The sequence below is a fragment of the Mobula birostris genome, chromosome 1 (genome assembly GCF_030028105.1).
Source record: "Mobula birostris isolate sMobBir1 chromosome 1, sMobBir1.hap1, whole genome shotgun sequence".
NCBI lineage: Eukaryota > Metazoa > Chordata > Chondrichthyes > Myliobatiformes > Myliobatidae > Mobula > Mobula birostris.
Window position 1 is genome coordinate 199,937,696 of NC_092370.1, and position 24,027 is coordinate 199,961,722.

General features: G+C 40.1%; 1 protein-coding gene across 5 annotated transcripts in view; it reads left to right on the plus strand.

The window, feature by feature from the left end:
- wdhd1 (WD repeat and HMG-box DNA binding protein 1) overlaps nt 1–24,027 on the plus strand; it is an 88,801-nt gene that overhangs the window by 60,793 nt on the left and 3,981 nt on the right. For 4 of the 5 annotated variants that reach the window (XM_072268521.1, XM_072268547.1, XM_072268529.1 and 1 more), the window contains 8 exons: nt 1,337–1,468; nt 2,357–2,553; nt 3,607–3,770; nt 7,451–7,507; nt 10,438–10,481; nt 12,367–12,540; nt 13,165–13,289; nt 13,624–13,762. In XM_072268521.1, coding sequence (XP_072124622.1) covers nt 1,337–1,468; nt 2,357–2,553; nt 3,607–3,770; nt 7,451–7,507; nt 10,438–10,481; nt 12,367–12,540; nt 13,165–13,289; nt 13,624–13,762 — 1,032 coding nt within the window. The remainder of the gene's footprint in view (nt 1–1,336; nt 1,469–2,356; nt 2,554–3,606; nt 3,771–7,450; nt 7,508–10,437; nt 10,482–12,366; nt 12,541–13,164; nt 13,290–13,623; nt 13,763–24,027) is intronic. The other variant, XM_072268538.1, reaches the window with a different exon arrangement.

Consider the following 24,027-nt stretch of genomic DNA (forward strand, 5'->3'; position numbering starts at 1 on the left):
CGGTAGTGGAGGCGGAAACAATAGGGTCTTTTAAGAGACTCTTGGATGGCTACATGGAGCTCAGAAAAATAGAGGGCTATGGTTAAGGCTGAAGTAGTTTTAAGGTAGGAACATGTGTGGCACAGCTTTGTGGGCCAAAGGGCCTGTATTGTGCTGTAGGTTTTCTATGTTTCTATACTAATAAAGTATCTAGACAGGCACTTGAACTGTAATGTTATAGAAAGCTCTGGACTAAGTGCTGTTAAACGGGGTTAGTTTAGCTTGATTCTTGGTTGGCATGGATGTGGTAGGCTGAACAGCCTGCTTCTGTGCCTCTAGTTTATGTAGTTAATTGTTGAAATATTTTTTTTAAATCAGTGAAATTTATGTTAACCATTTTTCTAAGTTTGCATTCTCAAGTTTAGCAGATGATGTAGGTATGTGTGTATAATATTCTGTCATGTTTTTTTCAAAGTATATTTTGGGAAGATAGGCTTTGATTCTGAGAATGTAGCTAGGATCAAAACTTCCAACAAGTTTAATAGATTTATTTATTTATTGGGATACAGTGCGGAATATGTCCTTCTGGCCCTTCGAGCTGTGCCACCCAGCAGCCCCCTCCCCAATTTAACCCTAGCATAATCACGGGACAATTTACAATGCCCAATTAACCTACCAGCTGGTAAGTCTTTGGACTGTGGGAGGAAACTGGAGCACCCAGAGGAAATCCACGCAGTCGTGCAGAGAACATACAAACATTATACAGACATTGGTGGAAATTAAACCTAGGTTGCTGGTACTATAAGGTGTTGTGCTAACCACTACGTTGTTGTGCATCCCCAGTTGCCTATTAGATTTTGAAAAAACTGAGACATACTCTGATGTTTGGGAGGGTTGAGTATTGGGTAATTATTTGGGTGATGCCATTTCTGATCAAAGAAATCAACAGAAATTAAATTCAGCTAGGTTCCATAATCAGTGACTGATCCACTCTACTACTTCATCTTCCAAGAAAGGTGAATGTCACTGCTACAGATCTACATGTATGTCACCTGTAAGTGAATTGACCCACTGTTTAAATAGCCAATTCTTGCCACTGTGATTGTTGTGATGCCCAGTGCCAGATGGAGCCATAATGCAGCTTTAAGCAACTAATGATTCTGTAGGATTTGGATCTGTAAGCAGAGGTTAATCTTGAAGATAATTAGTATAGATGGATTTCATATAAGCCCTGGGGAGATTTTTGCTTTTTCGATATTAGTTGGCTCAATCTGCAGATATTCAGTATATCAAGTCCCTGTATTCAAATTTTGTGAGTAGCACGTAATAGATAATTTCAATTTTTCTCTTTTTGCAGGAGCAGTACTGGCGATCTGTTTTATTTCATAACCATTTTGACTATTTGGAAGCAAATAACTATGAATTCGATCTAGCTGTGGAAAACCAAGCAGTGAAAGAACAGCAGGAACTGCTTATGAAAATGTTTGCTGTGAGTATAATGTATATAATCTTCCACAGCTGTTTCTGCAAATATAAGTATTATCTCATGGCTGTTTGTGAAAATGGAACTCTTCTAATATTCTGCAACAAAAGAATCTTTGTATGATAAATTGTGGCTGGAATCTTATTTTTAATGTACAACTGAATAGTTTTATATACATTCGATTTGGAGCTACTTTAACTCCTCATCTTCTTAAAGTTTTAACAAGTAGCGATTGGAATTTGGATTGATCTGGCTCAAGTGCAATATTTGTAAGGTAAAATGCAAATATTTTTAATGTGAGGGTGATTAATTCCACCTCGTATCTTTACTAGAATTTGCAACAAAAAGTAGTTTTATAAGTATATTGGGTCCCCTGTAAACTGAAACATGAATCTTCTAAGATTGCAGTGAATGAGACGATGTACTATAGAACTAATCTTGCCACTTTATTGTAGTATTGTGCATTGGAGACCCATGTGACAGTTGCACAATAGACTTCTGGATATTGTGTCATCAGACCTCTGGGCTGAAACTCAGTTCCTTTAAAATCATGCAGTTGCATGTTAAGAAGCCTGTGCCCAAATAGTCTGAGTTATTATTTTTCCTTTATTTTACTTGAAGTTTTGATTAAATATTGTTGAGAAGCAGAAATACTGACTCTGAATGCATTGGAAATTCTTCATGGATGATACAAAAGAAAAATTTGCATCATCCATGCATGCAGATTCCTTATCACTGAAGATTGATTTGAGCACTGATGTTTCAACTACAGGACAAAGGTGATAACTGTTTAATGTTCCTTCTTGCAATTTGTATTTTTTAAAAGTAAACAATTTTAAAATGAGAACTAATCTGACAAGTAAGTAAAGCATTAATATTTTGTTTATCATTTAGTTATCTTGCAAGGTTGATCGTGAATTTCGTTGTGAAGAGCTTTCGGAGTTTATGACCCAGAATGTCTTAAGTCTGGCTATCAAATATGCTTCACGTTCAAAACGTCTAACGCTTGCACAGCGCCTCAGTGATCTGGCGCAGGAGAAAGCTGCAACACTGACTGCGGTACAGGAGGAGGATACGGAATTAAATACTGGGTATTGGTACTTGTGTTATATTGTAATTGCAGTATATTCCCACAAAATCATGGTCTAAGGAAAAAGATCTTAACGCAGTAACAAATTCTTTGCAGTGTTAAAATTGACATCTCAAGGACACACTATTCCACATACATTATAAAGCTGGAGAGTATATTATAGGATAAAATGTAAATAAAATGACCAAGCCAAAATCACCAAATACTGTTAATGGCTCAGCAGAATGTAGTTAACGTCTGAAATTTTTGAAATATTTCATCTAGTGCTGCACATCATGAATTAAAAATTCCTCCTGTTACACCATTTCTTTCTAGTGGTTCTACTCCTAATTTAGCTTGTACTGTATTACTCTGATGTGTATAGTTGGCACGTGGCCAAGTGGTTAAGGCGTCGGTCTAGTGATCTGAAGGTCGCTAGTCCAAGCCTTAGCTAAGGCAGCGTGTTATGTCCTTGAGCAAGGCACTTAACCACACATTGCTCAGCGATGAAACCAGTGCCAAGCTGTATCGGCCCTAGTGCCCTTCCCTTGGACAACATTGGTGGCATGGAAAGGGGAGACTTGCAGCATGGGCAACTGTCGGTCTTCCATACAACCTTGCCCAGGCCTGTGCCCTGGAAACCTTCCAAGGTGCAAATCCATGGTCTCACCGGACTAATGGATGCCTGTGATGTGTATACATTTACAAATGTTTTCAACATGTAGGGAAAATGCTGGAGTGAAGTATAAATGGTTTGAATTAAGTTTATTTGTGAAGCATAAGCTGAGTCCCCATATAACTTTAGAATATCATTCATAGCTTGGAAGAAAAAATGAGCAGTTAGGATATTTTGAAATACAGTAAATGGCATTGCACACAGTTGCCCATTAAATTCTAAAGAGTAATTGATTTCACCTAATCACATTGAAATAAATAAGTAGCAACCAGCCTCTGCATGTTTTTGTACCTTGGCACTGAATTGCTTGGTATAGAAAAGTGATCTTCTTTAAGTTAAACCTTGAGGTACTTAGTGGAGTAAATTCTGCTAGTTATTGACACTGTCTTCTTTATATAGTTACAGTAGACCAGTTACTGGATATAATTCACCCCACATGCAACCTTCAGCTCAAAGTTGCATTCAGAATACAGGAGGAAGAAATGAGGAAGGTGTACAGAACGATGCAGAAGAAGATGGTGTCTCTGGATTGGATCCTGAGGAACGACTTCATGCAAATAGAAGTGAGACAAGCCAAATATTAAAATTTTAAATTTGCAGAGTATTTCTCTAGCCTGATTCTAATTCTAACCGGCTGTAGTTTTACAATATTGGTTGTTCCTTTTGTGAGGCTATTCCCATGAGGATATTAAATAAACATAATTGCATTACTTTTACTGCAGTTATCTCTGGATTACTACCAGTGCCATGTGCTAGTCAGAGTAGAAATAGGAGGATATATCAGATGAATACGTGACTTGAAAAATGGTGCAAGGGGGAGGGATTCAAATTTCTGGGGCATTGGAACCAGTTCTGGAGGAGGTGGGACCGGTACGAACAGGACGGTCTGCACCTGGCTGGACTGGAACCAATTTCCTAGGGGGAGCATTTGCTACTGTTGTTCAGGAGGATTTAAACTAATGTGACAGGGGGATGGAAACAAGTGCAGAGAGACAGAGGGGTGTAAAATGAGGGTAGAAGCAAAAAGTAGTAAGGTAAAATGTAAAAGTGGCAGGCAGGCAAACCCAGGGCAGAAATCAAAAAGGGCCACTTTTCAACATAATTGTATAAGGGCTAAGAGTGTTGTAAAAGCAAGCCTGAAGGCTTTGTGTGTCAATGCAAGGAGCATTCGTAACAAGGTGGGTGAATTGAAAGTACACATAGTTATTAGTGAATATGATATAGTTGGGATCACAGAGACATGGCTCCAGGGTGACCAAGGATGGGAGCTCAACATTCAGGGATATTGAATATTCAGGAGGGATAGACATGAAAGAAAAAGAGGTGGGGTAGCATTGCTGGTTAGAGAGAAGATTAATGCAATAGAAAGGAAGGACATTAGCCGGGAGGATGTGGAATCGATATGGGTAGAGCTGCATAACACTAAGGGGCAGAAAACGCTGGTGTGAGTTGTGTACAGGCCACCTAACAGTAGTAGTGAGGTTGGGGATGGCATTAAACAGGAAATTAGAAATAAATAAAGGTACAACAGTTATAATGGGTGACTTCAATCTATATATAGATTGGGTGAACCAAATTGGTAAGGGTGCTGAGGAAGAGGATTTCTTGGAATGTATGCGGGATGGTTTTCTGAACCAACTAGACAGCAGGCCATTCTAGACTGGGTATTGAGCAATGAGGAAGGGTTAATTAGCAATCTTGTCATGGGAGGCCCCTTGGGTAAGAGTGACCATAATATGGTGGAATTCTTCATTAAGATGGAGAGTGACATAGTTAATTCAGAAACAAGGGTTCTGAACTTAAAGAAGGGTAACTTTGAAGGTATGAGACGTGAAATAGCTAAGATAGACTGGCAAATGATACTTAAAGGGTTGACAGTGGATGTGCAATGGCAAGCATTTAAAGATCGCATGAATGAACTATAACAATTGTTCATCCCAGTTTGGCAAAAGAATAAACCAGGGAAGGTAGTGCACCCATGGCTGACAAGGGAAATTAGGGATAGTATCAATTCCAAAGAAGAAACGTACAAATTAGCCAGAAAAAGTGACACATCTGAGGACTGGGAGAAATTCAGAGTCCAGCAGAGGAGGACAAAGGGCTTAATTAGGAAAGGGAGAAAAGATTATGAGAGAAGACTGGCAGGGAACATAAAAACTGACTGTAAAAGCTTTTATAGATATGTGCAAAGAAAAAAGATTGGTTAAGACAAATGTAGGTCCCTTGTAGTCAGAAACAGGTGAATTGATCATGGGGAACAAGGACATGGCAGACCAGTTGAATAACTACTTTGGTTCTGTCTTCACTAAGGAGGACAGAAATAATCTTCTGGAAATATTAGGGGACTGAGGGTCTAGTGAGATGGAGGAACCAAGGGAAATGCATGTTAGTAGAGGAGTGGTGTTAGGTAAATTGAAGGGATTAAAGGCAGGTAAATCCCCAGGGCCAGATGGTCTGCATCCCAGAGTGCTTAAGGAAGTAGCCCAAGAAATAGTGGATGCATTGGTGATAATTTTTCAGAACTCTTTAGATTCTGGACTAGTTCCTGAGGATTGGAGGGTGGCTAATGTAACCCCGCTTTTAAAAAGGGAGGGAGAGAGAAACCGAGGAATTATAGATCTGTTAGCCTGACATCGGTGGTGGGGAAAATGCTAGAGTCAGTTATCAAAGATGTGATAACAGCACATTTGGAAAGCGGTGAAATCATCGGACAAAGTCAGCATGGATTTGTGAAAGGAAAGTCATGTCTGACGAATCTCAAAGAATTTTTTGAGGATGTAACTAGTAGAATGGATAGGGGAGAACCGGTGGATGTGGTATATTTGGATTTTCAAAAGGCTTTTGACAAGGTTCCACACAGGAGATTAGTGTGCAAACTTAAAGCACACGGTATTGGGGGTAAGGTATTAATGTGGATAGAGAATTGGTTGGCAGACGAAGCAAAGAGCAGCAATAAACGGGACCTTTTCAGAACGGCAGGTGGTGACTAGTGGGGTACCGCAAGGCTCAGTGCTGGGACCCCAGTTGTTTACAATATATAATAATGACTTAGACGAGGGAATTAAATGCAGCATCTCCAAGTTTGCGGATGACACGAAGCTGGGCGGCAGTGTTAGCTGTGAGGAGGATGCTAAGGAGGAGGATGCTAAGAGGATGCAGGGTGACTTGGATAGGTTAGGTGAGTGGGCAAATTCATGGCAGATGCAATTTAATGTGGATAAATGTGAGGTTATCCACTTTGGTGACAAAAACAGGAAAACAGATTATTATATGAATCGTGGCCGATTAGGAAAAGGGGAGGTGCAACGAGACCTGGGTGTCATTATACACCAGTCATTGAAAGTGGGCATGCAGGTACAGCAGGCGGTGAAAAAGGCGAATGGTATGCTGGCATTCATAGCAAGAGGATTCGAGTACAGGAGCAGGGAGGTACTACTGCAGTTGTACAAGGCCTTGGTGAGACCACACCTGGAGTATTGTGTGCAGTTTTGGTCCCCTAATCTGAGGAAAGACATCCTTGCCATAGAGGGAGTACAAAGAAGGTTCACCAGATTGATTCCTGGGATGGCAGGACTTTCATATGATGAAAGACTGGATCGACTAGGCTTATACTTGATGGAATTTAGAAGATTGAGGGGGGGATCTTATCGAAACGTATAAAATTCTAAAGGGATTGGACAGGCTAGATGCAGGAAGATTGTTCCCGATGTTGGGGAAGTCCAGAACGAGGGGTCACAGTTTAAGGGTAAAGGGGAAGTCTTTTAGGACCGAGATGAGGAAAAGCTTCTTCACACAGAGAGTGGTGAATCTGTGGAACTCTCTGCCACAAGAAACAGTTGAGGCCAGTTCATTGGCTATATTTAAGAGGGAGTTAAATATGGCCCTTTTGGCTAAAGGGATCGGGGGTACGGAGAGAAGGCAGGCACAGGGTTCTGAGTTGGATGATCAGCCATGATCATACTGAATGGTGGTTCAGGCTCGAAGGGCCGAATGGCCCACTCCTGCACCTATTTTCTATGTTTCTATCTACCCACTTTCATCTTATCCTTTTGTGCAGAAGTGTGTTAAAAATAAACAGAGGAAATACTTGTACAAATAGACTGACTGAAACTTTCCCTCAATTTCCTAAAATAATTTTAGTTTATTTTTACTGGCATTTTGTCAGTTGGTTAATCTAGTATTCAACTAAAACAACATTGAGTACTTATTGAATACAATTAATTTGTGGACTTCTCTACTGCAGGATTAAATCCATTTAGTAAAGATCTTGACTCTCCGGAAAAAATAACTGCAAAATCTGGTATGTAATATCAAATTATATTCATGGAACTTGCCAGTACTGCAATTTTTTACATTTACGTATTTAGAATTATAATTTGAGAAATACTGTAACTTAGTATGTTTGCTTACATGCATGATAAATACGTATTGCAGTATGCCATGCCTTAAAACATCAGAATTTGTTCAACCATTTGCTTCATTACTAGACTGAATCGTGTTCACCAGTAAAACAATTAACTATCAGCTGTTAGGTAGTCAGTGTGTCTTGGTCTTCTGTGCATGGAAATCTGAAATGTACTGGACGTTAGTTGTTGATGCAGTTAACCATCTGCTTTGTGCTCGGCTTACCACTGAGTTCAATGATGCAGAAATGATAAGATAGGTGGACTTTTAAAGTCATAGATAAGACACAACAGGGAAACAGGTCTTTTGGCCCTCTGAGTATGCTGATCAGTAAATACTCATTGTAAATCCCATTTTTAAAATTCTCCTACATATTCATCAATTCCATTTGCCTACACTATCAGGGCGATTTACAGCCACCAATTAGCCTGCTAAACTACATATCTTTAGGATGTGGGAGGAAGCCAATGTAGTCACAGAATCTCCTCACACAGCACCCAGGGCCAGGAATGAACCTGTGTCTCTGGCACTCTGAGAGAGTGGCTCCACTTAAATCTGCCCTTTCTGATTTATTCCAAGAATGTCTGATGTTTGAACATGTGCTCCTTGGGTTTGAATACAATCAGATCATGCCAAGGAAGGCAAGTTCTAAGATTATTGTACCTTGTAATGTTTCTAATTATTTAACAGTACCTCGCTGTTTTGCATTTTAAATTATTTGAAATTAGTATTTAAGAGTCAGACATTTAAAAGCTATCCACATGGATCTGAGACATATTAAAAACTTCAAAAGCTAAGCTATCAAAATCTGTCAGAGTAAAGCCCAGTCAAGAAAAGAATCCACATAGGTTTATAAATGATGCGTAGCAAATATGTGAAGCTCCCATTGCCTTTTCATCTTGCTCCTGAAACAGGAGTTCAAGTAAGATTGGACACAGTAACTAGTTAGAATGTAGAAAGAGAGGAGTGTGGTGCTGGACAGTGGACTATATTGAGTATGATTTGTGCAATGATGTAAGTGTCACATCAGGACATGTATCATTAATATCAAGTATATTTTTGATCCAGGATCATTTCCTTTAAGTAGAGTATAGAAGCACAGAAAGGAGCTCTTTTGGCATAGAGTCCATGCCAACCAATATGCCCATCAAAGCTAATCCTATTTGGCTGAGTTCTCTTTAAACCTTTCTTATCAATCTATCTATCCAAATGTCATTTAAGCGTTGTTACTGTCTCTGCCTCAACCACTTCCTCTGGCAGCTTATTCCATATACATAGCGCCCTCTGTGTGAAGAAGTTGCCGATTGGTTTCCTTTTAAATCTTTCCCCTCTCATTTTAAACCTATGCCTTCTATTTTTCAATTGCCTTTCTCTGAGGGAAAAAGGCTATGTGTATTCACTTCATCCATGTTCCTAATGATTTCATGCACCTCTATACCTTCATTCTTGTATACTGCATGGAACAGTCCTAGCCTGCTCAAGCTCTTCCTTGAGACTTGACAGCATTCGGGTAACTGCGCTCTTTCCACCTTAATGACATCTTTTCTATAACAAGATAACCAAAACTATACAGAGTATCCAATTTCACCCTCACCAACATCTTGTACAGCTGCAACATGATGTTCAAGCCTATAAAGTCATGGAGAAGTACATCTCAGAAACAGAACCTTTGCCCCCTCTAGTCCATGTCAAAATCACCTACTCCAATCGACCTGCACCTGGAATATAGCCCTGCATACCTTTACCATCCATGAACCTATCCAAACTTCTTTTAAATGTTTAAATTGAGCTTGCATGCACCACTTGTGCTAGCAACTCATTACACTCGCACGACCCTCTGAGTGAAGTAATTTCCCCTCATGTTCCCCTTCAACTTTTCATCTTTCCACCCTTAACCCACGACCTCTGATTGTCGTCCCACGTAGCTTCAATGGAAAAAGCCTGCTTACATTTACCCTAGTTATACCCCTCATAATTTTGTATACCTCTAGCAAATCTCTTAAGTTTCTACATTCTAAGGAATAAAGTCCTAACCTATTCAATCTTTCCATATAACACAGGTTCTCCAGATTCGGCAATATTCTTGTAAATTTTTCCTGTACTCTTTTGACCTGATTTGCATCTTTCCTGTAGGTATACTGATGAAAGTCAGCATGCCAAAATACTGTCTTAACTGTGGTACTATTTTCAATGAACCATATACTTGTACTCCTAAGTCCTTTACAACATTCCCATGAGCACTACTGTTCACTGTACTACTCTACCCTGGTAAGCTTTCCAAAATGCAACACTTTGTTGTTATCTGTATTGAATGCCATTTGCCATTCCTCAGCCAATTTATCTAGATGATAAATTTTTGATAACATTCTTTGTATTTTATCATTCACACATTTAAGTGTCATCTGCAAACTTATTAACCATGAATTATACCATCTCATCCAAATCACTGATGTTAACAGCAGTAGGCTCAGCACCAATCCCCATAGCACACTACTGGTCACATCCTCCTGCCTGGAAACAACCTTTCATCATCGACCTCTATGATCAAGCTAGCGCTCTCTGCATTGCATGTGATTTAACCTTCCAAGCTCACCTACCGTGCAGGACTTCGTAAAAGGCCTTGTTAAAACCAATGTAGACAATGTCCACAGCCTTGCCTTTATCAATCCTCTTCTGTTGATTGTGTCTGGATGATCATTTCATACACTAATTGACGTAAATTTTAATATACAGTGGAACAACATTTTTTTCCATCAGTAAAATTGTAAAGTCATTTTTGTCCTTCTAAGGTTTTGTTGTATAACTTGATATCTCTTCTGTTAACAGTAGCTCTTACAAGCAATATTCTTGCACGTGGCAATCCCTTTAAGGTAAGGGATTGTTTTACTTTACTTGAAGATTTTGTGCTAATTGTATTCCTTCTCCTTCAATGTTTGAGTATAGGTAGAAAAATGATAGAAAAAGATAGTTTGCCATTTAGTCTTGTAAATTACATTTTTTCAATGACATCCTAAATATTCCTTCCAGTGTTTACTCTTGTAAGGCCTGTTTCTAGAAAAGGAGAAGAAGCATATTCTCAGTATTTTCAAATAGGACTGTATTATGGGTACAAACGGAGCCTGTCTACTGATGAAGTTGCATATCTTTCTGCTTCTTATTTGTATTGAAACTTCTTAGGGAGCAGTATCTCATATCAACAAAGCTGAATTTAGTAGGAATATATTAATAGCAACACGCAAAATTCTGGAGGAACTCAAGTCAGGCAGTATCTACAGAGGGCAATAAACAGTTTGAGCTAAGACCAACAGGACTGGAAAGAAAGGGGGTAGAAGGCAGAAGAAGGAGGTGGGGAAGGGGAAGTAGTACAAGCAGGCAGGTGAGGGGGGTAGGTAGATGGGTGGGGCAGGGGAGATGAAGTAAGAAGCTGGGAGGGGATACAGGAGAGGACAGTGGACCCTGGAAGAAGGGGAAGGAAAAGGGACCAAAAACTAGAGTGAAGTGATGGGCAAGTGAGAAGAGGAGATGATGTGAGAGGGTAAACAAAGTTCAAAGTAAATTTATTATCGAAGTATATAGTATGTCGCTAGAAACAACCCAGTGGCTCATTTTCTTGCGGGCATACTCAATAAATCCAGAATAGAATAATAACCATAACAGAATCAATGAAAGACCGCACCAGCTTGGGGATTGAAACAGTGTGCAAAAGACAACAAACTGTGCAAATACAACAAGAAAAATAATACTAATCAATAAATAAGCAATAAATATTGAGAAATTGAAATGAAGGGTCCTTGAAAGTGAGTTGTCAGGCTGTGGGAACATTTCAATGGTGGGGCATATGAAGTTGAGTGAAATTATCTCCTTTGGTTCAAGACCATGATGGTTGAGGGGTAATAACTATTCCTGAACCTGGTGATATGAGTTCTGAGGTTCCTGCACCTTCTTACTAAAGGCAGCAGGGAGAAGAGAGCCTGACCTGGGTTGTGGGGGGTCCCGATGATGAATTGTGCTCTCCTGCAATAACATTTCATGTAGATGTGCTCAATGGTGGAGAGGTCTTTAACCGTGATGGACTGGGCTGTGTCTACTACTTTTGTAGGATTTTCCATTTAAGGGCATTGGTGTTTCCATACCAGGCTGTGATGCAGCCAGTCACTATACTCTCCACCACACATTTGTAGAAGCTTGTCAAAGTTTTAAATGTCATACTGAATCGTCGCGAACTCCAAAGGAAATATGAGGGCCTGCATTGCATTTTTCATAATTGCATCTATGTGCTGGGCCTAAGATAAGTCCTCTGAAATGACAACACCTAAGAATTTAAAGTTGCTGACCCTCTCCACCACTGATGGAGGACTGGCTCGTGGCCCTTTGGTTTCCTCTGCCTGAAGTCAATAATCAACTCCTTGGTCTTGCTGAGATTGAGTAAGCAGTTGTTGTTATGCCACCACTCAGCCAGATTTTCAGTCTCCCTCCTACATGCTGATTTGTCACCACTTTTGATTTGGCCTACAACAGTGGTGTCGTCAGCAAGCTTGAATATGGCCAGAATGGGGAATGGAAAAGGAGAGAAGCAGGGAGGGGAAGAAATTACTGGAAGTTGGAGAAATCAGTGTTCATGCCAGATGGGATATGAGGTGTTGCTCCTCCAACCTGATTTTGACTTCATTATGGCAGTAGAGGAGGTCATGGAGGAATGGAGCTCTTTACTTTTTTAATTTTCTTAAATCCAGTCTTTTGTGTTCTCCTTCCAAGGTGACATCCGGTGGCATAACTCCTGGACTACCTGGAGCTCAAACTCGTAACACCAGCATTCTAGATAGCATGGTGAAAACTAATAAAAGATCAACAAACAACAACAGTCAATCTACAAATAAGGAAAAATCGACAGTCCTGAAGCCTCTGATGTCAAAGTTAAAGACAAAACAGGTACTAATCTAATTAAGTATTTAGTTTAGATTCAGAATAAAACCAGTTTCTCCCGGGATCAATAAAGTATGACTATGACGAAGAATTATATGTTCATTTGGTGTTTCCCCTTGTGACTAAGTTACAAACATTAGCCAATCATATACCACATTATTATATAGAAGTTCTTTTCGACCACAAGTGAGTCTGAGTTGAAAAATACTGTGAAATTTGATTTTTCTTTTTGTATGTGGAAAAAGAACCAATATAGCTGATGTTTGTAAGCTCCATGCAATAAGTACTAAAGTAGAACTAAAAAGGAAATATTTTGCATTTCTGTATGTCAAACTCCAGAGGGTACAAAGTGCATGCTATATGATTTTGTTTCAAAGATGTTCCAATTAATTTTGCTGAATATCATGAATCAATTTTGTAGTTACTTTGCTTGCATCCTTATAATGCTTTGAGATTTACAAAAATATGGTTATCTGGTTGTTCCAGCATTAGACAGCCAAATATAAAATAAAACTTCGATTTTATTTTAAATGCCACTGTAAAAGTTTTTGTCTTGAGTAATTAACTCGTGCAATGCATTGGTGCTGTGAATCTATTTTGGCATCTATTTTTCACTTTTTTTTTTTACAGACCCAGGCTACACTCTTCCAAACAACCACCCCCAAGTCCAGCAGTACAATTACGGAAGATAAACCTATTGAGGCTAAGCCTGTACAAACAGTTAATCCAGAGAGCAAAGTTACAGATAACAAAAAGTGAGTGTGTTTTTACATTATATACAAAGGATAAACACATCAGACAACCATTAAACTGCTTGGAAATTTAATAATTTGTATTGATAAGTGTACATTTAAAAAACTTTATGACTCATTTTCTATAAATATGATGTAAATTATGATGATACTACCAGATAGCAACTGCACACAGCATTTGAATTTCAGATTATTATTTCCATAATAAGCACCAATTGTAATTTCTAATCAAGTGGACTTAATCAACCATTTCCCTTGGGATCAATAAAGTATGACTATGACTATGACTAGATTGGAGATAGCAATAAAGGAGTAATTATTTTTTTATTGTGAAAAGGCCAAAGAAAACAGGTTTCCAACTTTGGTTGGAGGAAAGCCGAGATAATATTATTGCTGAAAGTCCGGATTTTACAGAAGAAGAAATAATTAAAGAAGGCATGAACAGATTCCGCATTCTATCTGCTGAGGAAAGGAAGGTAGGAAACCCATCTGGTAGTTAGCTCTTGATACTTTTAATACACCAATTTTGTCTTGGCTTTATAAATAATAAAGTTAATTTAGAAACATTTTCATTGAAATCTTCAAGTTATTTAAGATTATCAGCTCAGAAAATCCACTTCCATGAGAATGTATATGCTTGGACAAATAGTTTTTGATCATTGCTTTGATTGTAGTCTTATGTCTTGCCTTATGATTTTAGTGTTTAATTGGTTTGGATTCTCACCTTGGATTGCTTTGACAGTGCCAAAGAAAACCTGTTATATTTAAAAACATCTGTTTGGATACAATGTATGATTTTGTAAGCTTGCCTATTTGTAGCTGACATACAGATTTAAATCTATGGTTGTTGGTTAACTTGGTGGAAAGAATATAAGCCTGTATAGACACATTGAGTTAGAGCCAGCATACTGATATTTCTTGAATACTGGAAAATTTATCAGGAAGCAATGTTGTCACTAGAATGGTTTGATTTTAATTTTAAATCCATTTCTCTGGAATTGGTTTATTATCGTCACTTAGCGAGATACAGTGTAAAGCTTATGGAGTCATGGAGCACTATAGCACAGAAACAGGCCCTGTGGCCCATTGAGTTGCAGAACTGTTAGTCTGCCTAGTCCATCAACGTGCATCTGAATCACGGTGCTCCTTACCCCTCACATCCATCTACTGATCTTAAATGTAGCAATCAAACTTGCATCCACCACTTCGACTCGCAGCTCGTTTGACACTAGTCTTGCATACTGTTCATACAGATCAAATCATTCCACAGTGCAGTTAGGTAGAACAAGGTTAAACAACGCAGAATAAAGTGTAGCAACTATTGAAAAAGTAAATAATTAGGTGCAAGATTATTATTGATCATTAAAAGGGATAGTCGACATGGCTTTGTGTGTGGTAGATAGTGCCTCACCAATCTTTTAGAGTATTTCAAGGAGGTTACCAGGAAAGTGGATGAAGGAATGGAAGTGGATGTTGTCTTCATGGACTTTAGACAATGTCCTGTGGGGGAGGCTAATCAAGAAGGTTCAATCACTTGGCATTCAGGACGAAGTAGTATATTTGACTAACGTTGGCTTAGCAGAAGAAGCCAAAGGGTGGTAGTAAATGGGTGCCTGTGACCTGTGGTGTATTGTAGAAATCAATGTTGGGTCCATTGTTATCTGTATTAGTGATCTGGATGATTATGTGTCAGTAAATTTGCAGATGACATCAAGATTGTGAACATATTGGACAAGGAGGAAGGTTGTCAAATCTTACAGCATGTTCTGGACCAGCTGGAAAACTGGGCTGAAAAATGGCAGATAGAAGTTAATGCAGACAGGTGTAAGGTGTTGCACTTTGGAAGAACCAATCAGAGTAGGGCTTATACTGTAAATGGTGAGGCACTGAGGATACGGTAGAACAGAGGCATAAGACCATAAGACTTGGGGGCACAATGAGGTCATTCGACCCATTGAGTCTGGTCCACCATTCCATCATGGCTGATTTGTTAGTCCTCTCAAAACCATTCTGCTGCCTTCTCCCCATAACCTTTGACACCCTTACTAATCAAGAACCTGTCAGTTTTTGTTTTAAATATACCCAATGACATGGCCTCCACAGCCATCCGTGGCAATGAATTCCACAAATTCACCACCCACTGGCTGAAGAAATTCCTCCTTATTTCTACTATAAAGGGATGTACTTTTATTCTGAGGCTGTGCCCTCTGGTCTAAGATTTCCCTTTTAAGAAACATCCTCTCCATGTCCGCTTTATCCTAGGCCTTTCAATATTCAATAGGTTTCAATTAGATTCCTTGTCATTCCTTTAAACTCCATTGAGTACAGGTCCAGAGCCATCAAACACTCCTCATACATTAACCCTTTCATTCCCGGAATCGTTCTCCTCTGGATCCTCTCCTATGCCAGCACATCTTTCCTTAGACAAGGGGCCTAAAGTTGCTCATGGTACTCCAATGCAGTCTGATCAATGCCTTATAAAGCCTCAGCAATACAGATCCATATTTCCTTGAAAGTGGTATCTCAGGTAGATGGGGCTGAAAAGAAGGGTTTTGACACGTTTATAAATCAGAGTATTGAGTATAGAGTCAGGATGCTGAAGTTGTATAAGATATTGGTGAGGCCTATTTGGGAGTATTTTTTGTGCATTTCTGGTCACCCATCTGTAGGAAACATATCAATCAAATTGAAAGAGTACAGAGAAAATTTACAAAGATGTTGCTTGGACTTTGAGCTTAGAGAAAGGGAAAGATTGACTTGGTTAGGACTTTATTCCTGGAGCAATGGAGAATGAGGGGAGATTTGATGGGGGTATAAACATTTGAGGTGTATAGATAGAGTTAATACAGGCAGGCTTCTTCCACTGAGACTGAGTGAGACTAGAGCTAAGGGTGATAGGTTAAGTGTGAAAGTGGAAGTATTTAATGAGAACCTGAGGGGGATCTTCGCTACTTTGAGGGTGATACAATTGTGTAGTGAGCTGACAGTGGAGCATCTGTTCTAAACATTCATAGAATGAGTTGTTCTTCAGACAGAAATGTGCTATTGTTGGCAATGTTGCCTGACTTTGTTTTGTAGTCTCCTGAGAGGGTATAAGCCCTGCCACAACTTATAGCTGCTCTGCGACTCTATTTTGGACTGGTACTGTCTCTTGGCAGCTCTGATGGCTTTATGGGTTAGTATCTCAATTTTTGTATCGGTTAAGGTCACCTCATTTGAGTGCTGCAGTCCTAAGTGGGAGCGCATCTCCCAGTTCATCTATGGTTTAAGAACGCCCAGATTCTCCTCTTTGGCATGGAGTCATCAATATATTTGCTGATAGAGAATGTTACATTCTCATTGAGGCTGGCAGCCGGGTCATTGAACATAGACCAGTCATGTAAAACTCATCTACTTCCTCAGGCCAGCATATGCACTGGTAGACTTCACTAGATCCTCCCGTTTCAGTTTCTGTTTGTATGCAGGGAATAGGAGCACAGCCTATGGTTAGATTTACCAAAGTGTGGACAGGGGTGGCTCGGTAGGCATCTTTGATGGCTATGTAGCAATGGCTCTGTGTTCAGGCCGCTGGTGGGACAGGATACATGCTAGTAGTATTTTGGTAATATCCTTTTGAAGTTGTCCTGGTTGAAGTCACTAGCAATGAAGAAAAGGGCCTCTGGGTGTCCTGTTACAAGGCTCTTGACCAGAGCTCGTTGGATGCAGGTTTCATGTGTGTTTGAGGTGGGATGTAGTCTGCAATTAGGATATCTGAAGTCAACTTCTGTAGCAGATAGAATGACTTTACTGTTAAATATTCCAAACTGGTTGAGCAGGAACTCACCAGAGTCCACCACCTCTAATTTTACTCAAGGACACTGGTGAATTGAGAAGTCCTCAGTTTGAAGGGAACCAGCTGGTGAGGCATAGTACGTAGCAATCCCTTAGTTTCTTTGGTAGGTCAGTCTTGCCCTTACCTTATCAGCTTTGTTCTTGATGGCTTAGATGTTAGCTGGTTAGTATGCTGAGGAGGGGTGGCTTAAACCCACTCTGTTTCACGGTCACATGCAGCCCAGCCCTCCTACCATCTGTGGAGAGGAATAAATAGACGATGTTTCAGGTAAGTGGCTGTGTCCAGGTGTCCTGAAAATCCTGGGCAAATGTAAGTATAACTAAGTTGGTTTTAAATTGGTGTTGCTGAGGAACTATATATTAATGTATTTGTTAATATTTATTTTATTTCTGTGTGAGCAAATGACATTGTTATTTAACCAACTTGGCAGATGGTCACATAATTGACATAAAATCTGGAGAATGAGGAACAGAATTTTATGGAAGGGTTTGCAGCAATCTTGCTCAATGAATGTATGAAAGGGTGATTAGTCTTGGCTGACAGGTAGGATTTGCAATTTTCAGGGTGGGTGGAGCATTTAGACAGATATGCACCTTACGATTTGTTTTTTTTTCTCTCTTGCAATGTAATGTGTAATGTCATTCAACTGTTTGTCAAAGTGATAGGCTTATTTTCACAATCAATTGGAAATCAACTACTGTATATGAAGAAAATAAATAAAGGGTGAAGGGATCAAAGGTGTATGTAAAACGAGAGAAAATCCTGCAAATAAACTCAAATCTGAAATAATTAAATATAACCAAAAATTAGACAAAGCTTGGAGGAAATGCAAAAAGTAAATGTTAATTTGAGAACATCAAGGAACTTTGTCCAAGTTGGTTGGAGCTTTAAACTCTGAAAACATTTTTGGAAGACTGGGTGCAATTCTGGTTAGCACACGATAGGAAGGAAATGATTGCAGTAGAGGTGCAGAGAAAATTCATGCAAAATGAAGGAACATTTCAGATATGGGAAGAAACAGAATGGGCTGAACTTTAAATGGTAAATTTATTTATTAATGTCAGGTGTACCGATGTACCAACGTACCATGGAAAAACTTGTCTTGTATACTGTTCATACAGATCAATTCATTATAACAGAGCATTGAGATAGTACAAGATAAAACAATAGGAAAGTTGGAAGTGTACAAGATAAAACAATAGGAAAGTTGGAAGTAAGTGGCAAATTGTAAAGAGACAACGTGAGGAAGAGCTTTCTCACCTAGACGGTAGTTGATTTCTGTAACACACTGCCTGAAAAGGTAGAGGAGGTGGTACTTTCACAACATTTAAGAAGTATCTGGATAGCACTTGAATCACCAAGGTAGTGTAGACTAGAGGCCAGGTACTGGTAAATGGAATTAGTGTAAATGGGTACCTGATGAACATGGTAGGCTGTTTCTGTGCTGGAGACACTGTCAGGCAGACTTGTGGGTGAATTGGAGTATAATGGTTGATAAATTTTTAATTTAATACTCTGGATAGGAACCATTATTTCTTGAAGATTAGTCTATTTTCAATCTTATTATTTTTTTTCCATTGCCATTATACATTTACCATACCTTCCAACTAATTTTTATATTCCTTTTTTTCTTCCATAGTTTTAATATGAATAAAGTGTACTGATTTAATATTACCCTTGTTATCAATTATCACATGCACCTGTCTTTAAATTGTCATTTTTTTGTGACATTCTACAAATACGTAAAATAGTTGGTATAGGCTTTGATACCCTTTGCAAGGTTTCTGTATTACGTTATTTTTTAAATTGTCATTGTTACATAAATTCACAAGCTGAGTTTTTGATTTGTATAAGCATGCATTCATTTTATATTTACCAGTTATTACTTCAAGTACAGCTGTCTCAGGGTTTTTATGAATATACCGGTATGCTTGATGGTAATTAGTTATTTTTTGTGCTTTATTTAAATCCATTGTGGCTCATCCCTTCAGTCTCTTGATCTTAATATTAAATTTGCTCACTATAATCAAATTGTGGTTCATCAGACATAGTCATGTTTAACCTGTCCCATTGAACTAAAGCAACACACATCAAAGTTGCTGGTAAACGCAGCAGACCAGGCAGCATCTATTGGAAGAGTTTCAGTCGACGTTTCAGGCCGAGACCCTTCGTCAGGACTAACTGAAGGAAGAGTTAGTAAGAGATTTGAAAGTGAGAGGGGGAGGGGGAGATCCAAAATGATAGGAGAAGACAGGAGGGGGAGGGATGGAGCCAAGAATTGGACAGGTGATTGTCAAAGGGGATATGAGAGGATCACGGGACAGGAGATCCGGGGAGAAAGACGGGGGGGGGGGGGGTGGGGGGAGGGAACAGAGGATGGGCAAGGGGTATAGTCAGAGGGACAGAGGGAGAAAAAGGAGAGTGAGAGAAAGAATGTATGTATAAAAATAAATAACGGATGGGGTACTAGGGGGAAGTGTGGCACTAGCGGAAGTTAGAGAAGTCGATGTTCATGCCATCAGGTTGGAGGCTACCCAGACAGAATATAAGATGTTGTTCCTCCAACCTGAGTGTGGCTTCATCTTTACAGTAGAGGAGGCCGTGGATGGACATGTCAGAATGGGAATGGAACGTGGAATTAAAATGTGTGGCCACTGGGAGATCCTGCTTTCTCTGGCGGACAGAGCGTAGGTGTTCAGCAAAGCGGTCTCCCAGTCTGCGTCGGGTCTCGCCAATATATAGAAGGCCACATCGGGAGCACCGGACGCAGTATATCACCCCAGCCAACTCACAGATGAAGTGTTGCCTCACCTGGAAGGACTGTCTGGGGCCCTGAATGGTGGTAAGGGAGGAAGTGTAGGGGCATGTGTAGCACTTACCATAGAACCATAGAAACTACAGCACAGAAACAGGCCCTTTGGCCCTTCTTGGCTGTGCCGAACCATTTTCTACCTAGTCCCACTGACCTGCACACGGACCATATCCCTCCATACACCTCCCATCCATGTATCTGTCCAATTGATTCTTAAATGTTAAAAAAGAACCCGCATTTACCACCTCATCTGGCAGCTCATTCCATACTCCCACCACTCTCTGTGTGAAGAAGCCCCCCCTAATGTTCCCTTTAAACTTTTCCCCCTTCACCCTTAACCCATGTCCTCTGGTTTTTTTCTCCCCCTGCCTCAGTGAAAAAAGCCTGCTTGCATTCACTCTATCTATACCCATCATAATTTTATATACCTCTATCAAATCTCCCCTCATTCTTCTACGCTCCAGGGAATAAAGTCCTAACCTATTCAACCTTTCTCTGTAACTAAGTTTCTCAAGTCCCGGCAATATCCTTGTAAACCTTCTCTGCACTCTTTCAACCTTATTTATATCCTTCCTGTAATTTGGTGACCAAAACTGAACACAATACTCCAGATTCGGCCTCACCAATGCCTTATACAACCTCATCATAACATTCCAGCTCTTATACTCAATACTTTGATTAATAAAGGCCAATGTACCAAAAGCTCTCTTTACGACCCTATCTACCTGTGACACCACTTTTAGGGAATGTCGTATCTGTATTCCCCGATCCCTCTGTTCCACTGCACTCCTCAGTGCCTTACCATTAACCCTGTATGTTCTACGTTGGTTTGTCCTTCCAACGTGCAATACCTCACACTTGTCAGTATTAAACTCCATCTGCCATTTTTCAGCCCATTTTTCCGGCTGGTCCAAGTCCCTCTGCAGGCTCTGAAAACCTTCCTTACTGTCTACTACACCTCCAATATTTGTATCATCAGCAAACTTGCTGATCCAATTTGCCACATTATCATCCAGATCATTGATATAGATGACAAATAACAATGGACCCAGCACTGATCCCTGTGGCACACCACTAGTCACAGGCCTCCACTCAGAGAAGCAATTCTCTACCACCACTCTCTGGCTTCTTCCATTGAGCCAATGTCTAATCCAATTTACCACCTCTCCATGTATACCTAGCGACTGAATTTTCCTAACTAACCTCCCATGCGGGACCTTGTCAAAGGCCTTACTGAAGTCCATGTAGACAATATCCACTGCCTTCCCTTCATCCACTTTCCTGGTAACCTCCTCGAAAAACTCCAACAGATTGGTCAAACATGACCTACCACGCACAAAGCCATGTTGACTCTCCCTAATAAGTCCCTGTCTATCCAAGTGCTTGTAGATTCTGTCTCTTAGTACTCCCTCCAATAACTTACCAACTACCAGCATTAAACTCACCGGCCTATAATTTCCCAGATTACTTTTCGATCCTTTTTTAAACAACGGAACAACATGAGCCACTCTCCAATCCTGCGGTACTTCACCCGTAGACAGCGACATTTTAAATATTTCTGCCAGGACCCCTGCAATTTCAACACTAGTCTCCTTCAATGTCTGAGGGAACACTCTGTCAGGTCCCGGGGATTTATCCTCTTTAATTTTCCTCAAGACAGCAAGCACCTCCTTCTTTTCAATCTGTACAGTTTCCATGGTCTCACTACTTGATTCCCTCAATTCCATAGATTTCATGTCAGCTTCCTTAGTAAATACAGACGCAAAAAACCTATTTAAGATCTCTCCCATTTCCTTTGGTTCTGCACAAAGCCGACCACTCTGATCTTCAAGAGGACCAATTTTATCCCTTACAATCCTTTTGCTCTTAATATACTTGTAAAAGCTCTTTGGATTATCCTTCACTTTGACTGCCAAGGCAACCTCATGTCTTCTTTTTGCCCTCCTGATTTCTTAAGTATTTTCTTGCACTTCTTATACTCCTCAAGCACATGATTTACCCCCTGTTTCCTATACATTTCATACAACTCCCTCTTCTTCTTTATCAGAGTTGCAATATCCCTTGAGAACCAAGGTTCCTTATTCCTATTCAATTTGCCTTTAATCCTGACAGGAACATACAAACTCTGCACTCTCAAAATTTCCCCTTTGAAGGCTTCCCACCTACCAATCACATCTTTGCCAGAGAACAACCTGTCCCAATCCACGCTTTTTAGATCCTTTCTCAGTTCTTCAAATTTGGCCTTCTTCCAGTTCAGAACCTCAACCCTAGGACCAGATCTATCCTTGTCCATGATCAAGTTGAAACTAATGATGTTATGATCACTGGAACCAAAGTGCTCCCCTACACAGACTTCCGTCACTTGCCCTAATTCGTTTCCTAACAGGAGATCCAATATTGCATCCCCTCTAGTTGGTCCCTCTATATACTGATTTAGAAAACTTTCCTGAACACATTTTACAAACTCTAAACCATCTAGACCCCTAACAGTATGGGAGTCCCAATCAATGTATGGAAAATTAAAATCTCCTACCACCACAACTTTATCTTTACAAAGATAAGCGGAACAAGTGCTACACATGCCCCTACACTTCCTCCCTTACCACCATTCAGGGCCCCAGACAGTCCTTCCAGGTGAGGCGACACTTCGCCTGTGAGTCGGCTGGGGTGATATACTGCGTCCAGTACTCCCGATGTGGCTTTCTATATATTGGCGAGACCCGACGCAGACTGGGAGACCGCTTTGCTGAACACCTACGCTCTGTCCGTCAGAGAAAGCAGGATCTCCCAGCGGCCACACATTTTAATTCCACGTCCCATTCCCATTCTGACATGTCCATCCACGGCCTCCTCTACTGTAAAGGTGAAGCCACGCTCAGGTTGGAGGAACAACATCTTATATTCCGTCTGGGTAGCCTCCAACCTGATGGCATGAACATCGACTTCTCTAACTTCCGCTAGTGCCCCACCTCCCCCTAATACCCCATCTGTTATTTATTTTTATACATACATTCTTTCTCTCACTCTCCTTTTTCTCCCTCTGTCCCTCTGACTATACCCCTTGCCCATCCTCTGTCTCTCCCCGCCCCCCCCCCCCCGGCCGTCTTTCTCCCCAGATCTCCTGTCCCATGATCCTCTCATATCCCCTTTGCCAATCACCTGTCCAACTCTTGGCTCCATCCCTCCCTTCCTGTCTTCTCCTATCATTTTGGATCTCCCCCTCCCCCTCTCACTTTCAAATCTCTTACTAACTCTTCCTTCAGTTAGTCCTGACAAAGGGTCTCGGCATGAAACGTCGACTGAAACTCTTCCAATAGATGCTGCCTGGCCTGCTGCGTTTACCGGCAACTTTGATGTGTGTTGCTTGAATTTCCAGCATCTGCAGAATTCCTGATGTTACCATTGAACTAAAACACGTTTTGGAGAACCATATGATTACTTTTATGAAATCTATTATTTTGCTTGAGTAGTTTTGCATCCTCTTTTAAAGTATCACCCATTCTAACAAAATACAGTTTATTTGCTTTGTGTTTTCCTGCTTTCCATGTTGATTCACCATCCCTCAGGCATCACTATTATCGTGAGGTCTGTGGTTACCTCTTACCCAAATCTTGCATCGTTGCTGTCTACTGGTTCAGTTTTCACTCTGTCATTCAATTTCTTCTGTAATTATTGTCTTGTTTGCCCAACTTCCAATTCCTCTCTCATTTTCCTGATTTTTGTTTTTTTAAAAAAATAATTTAAACTTCTACTTGTGCTTTGGTTGTAACCAAGTCTCTTTTAAACCGAATTTATGCTTCTAGCATTTTTAATTTTTTTTTCAACACTTTGATTATAAATCTGAATACCAATGCTACTTTGCTCAAAATATAACTTGTTAGCTTTTCTCACATTTTTTTAACCTTTGTTTTAATCACCTCCTTCTAATTTTTGCCTCAGCCTATTTATCCCTTCTGCAGGGGCATGAGTTTTGGTAGTGGCTGTCCTGTCTCTGCAACCTTGCTAGTCTAATGGAGTCCTTGATTTAGGAGGCTGAAATGTTCCCTTTTGCTTGATGATTCCAATGGAATCAGATAAAATCATAAGGTATAGGAGCA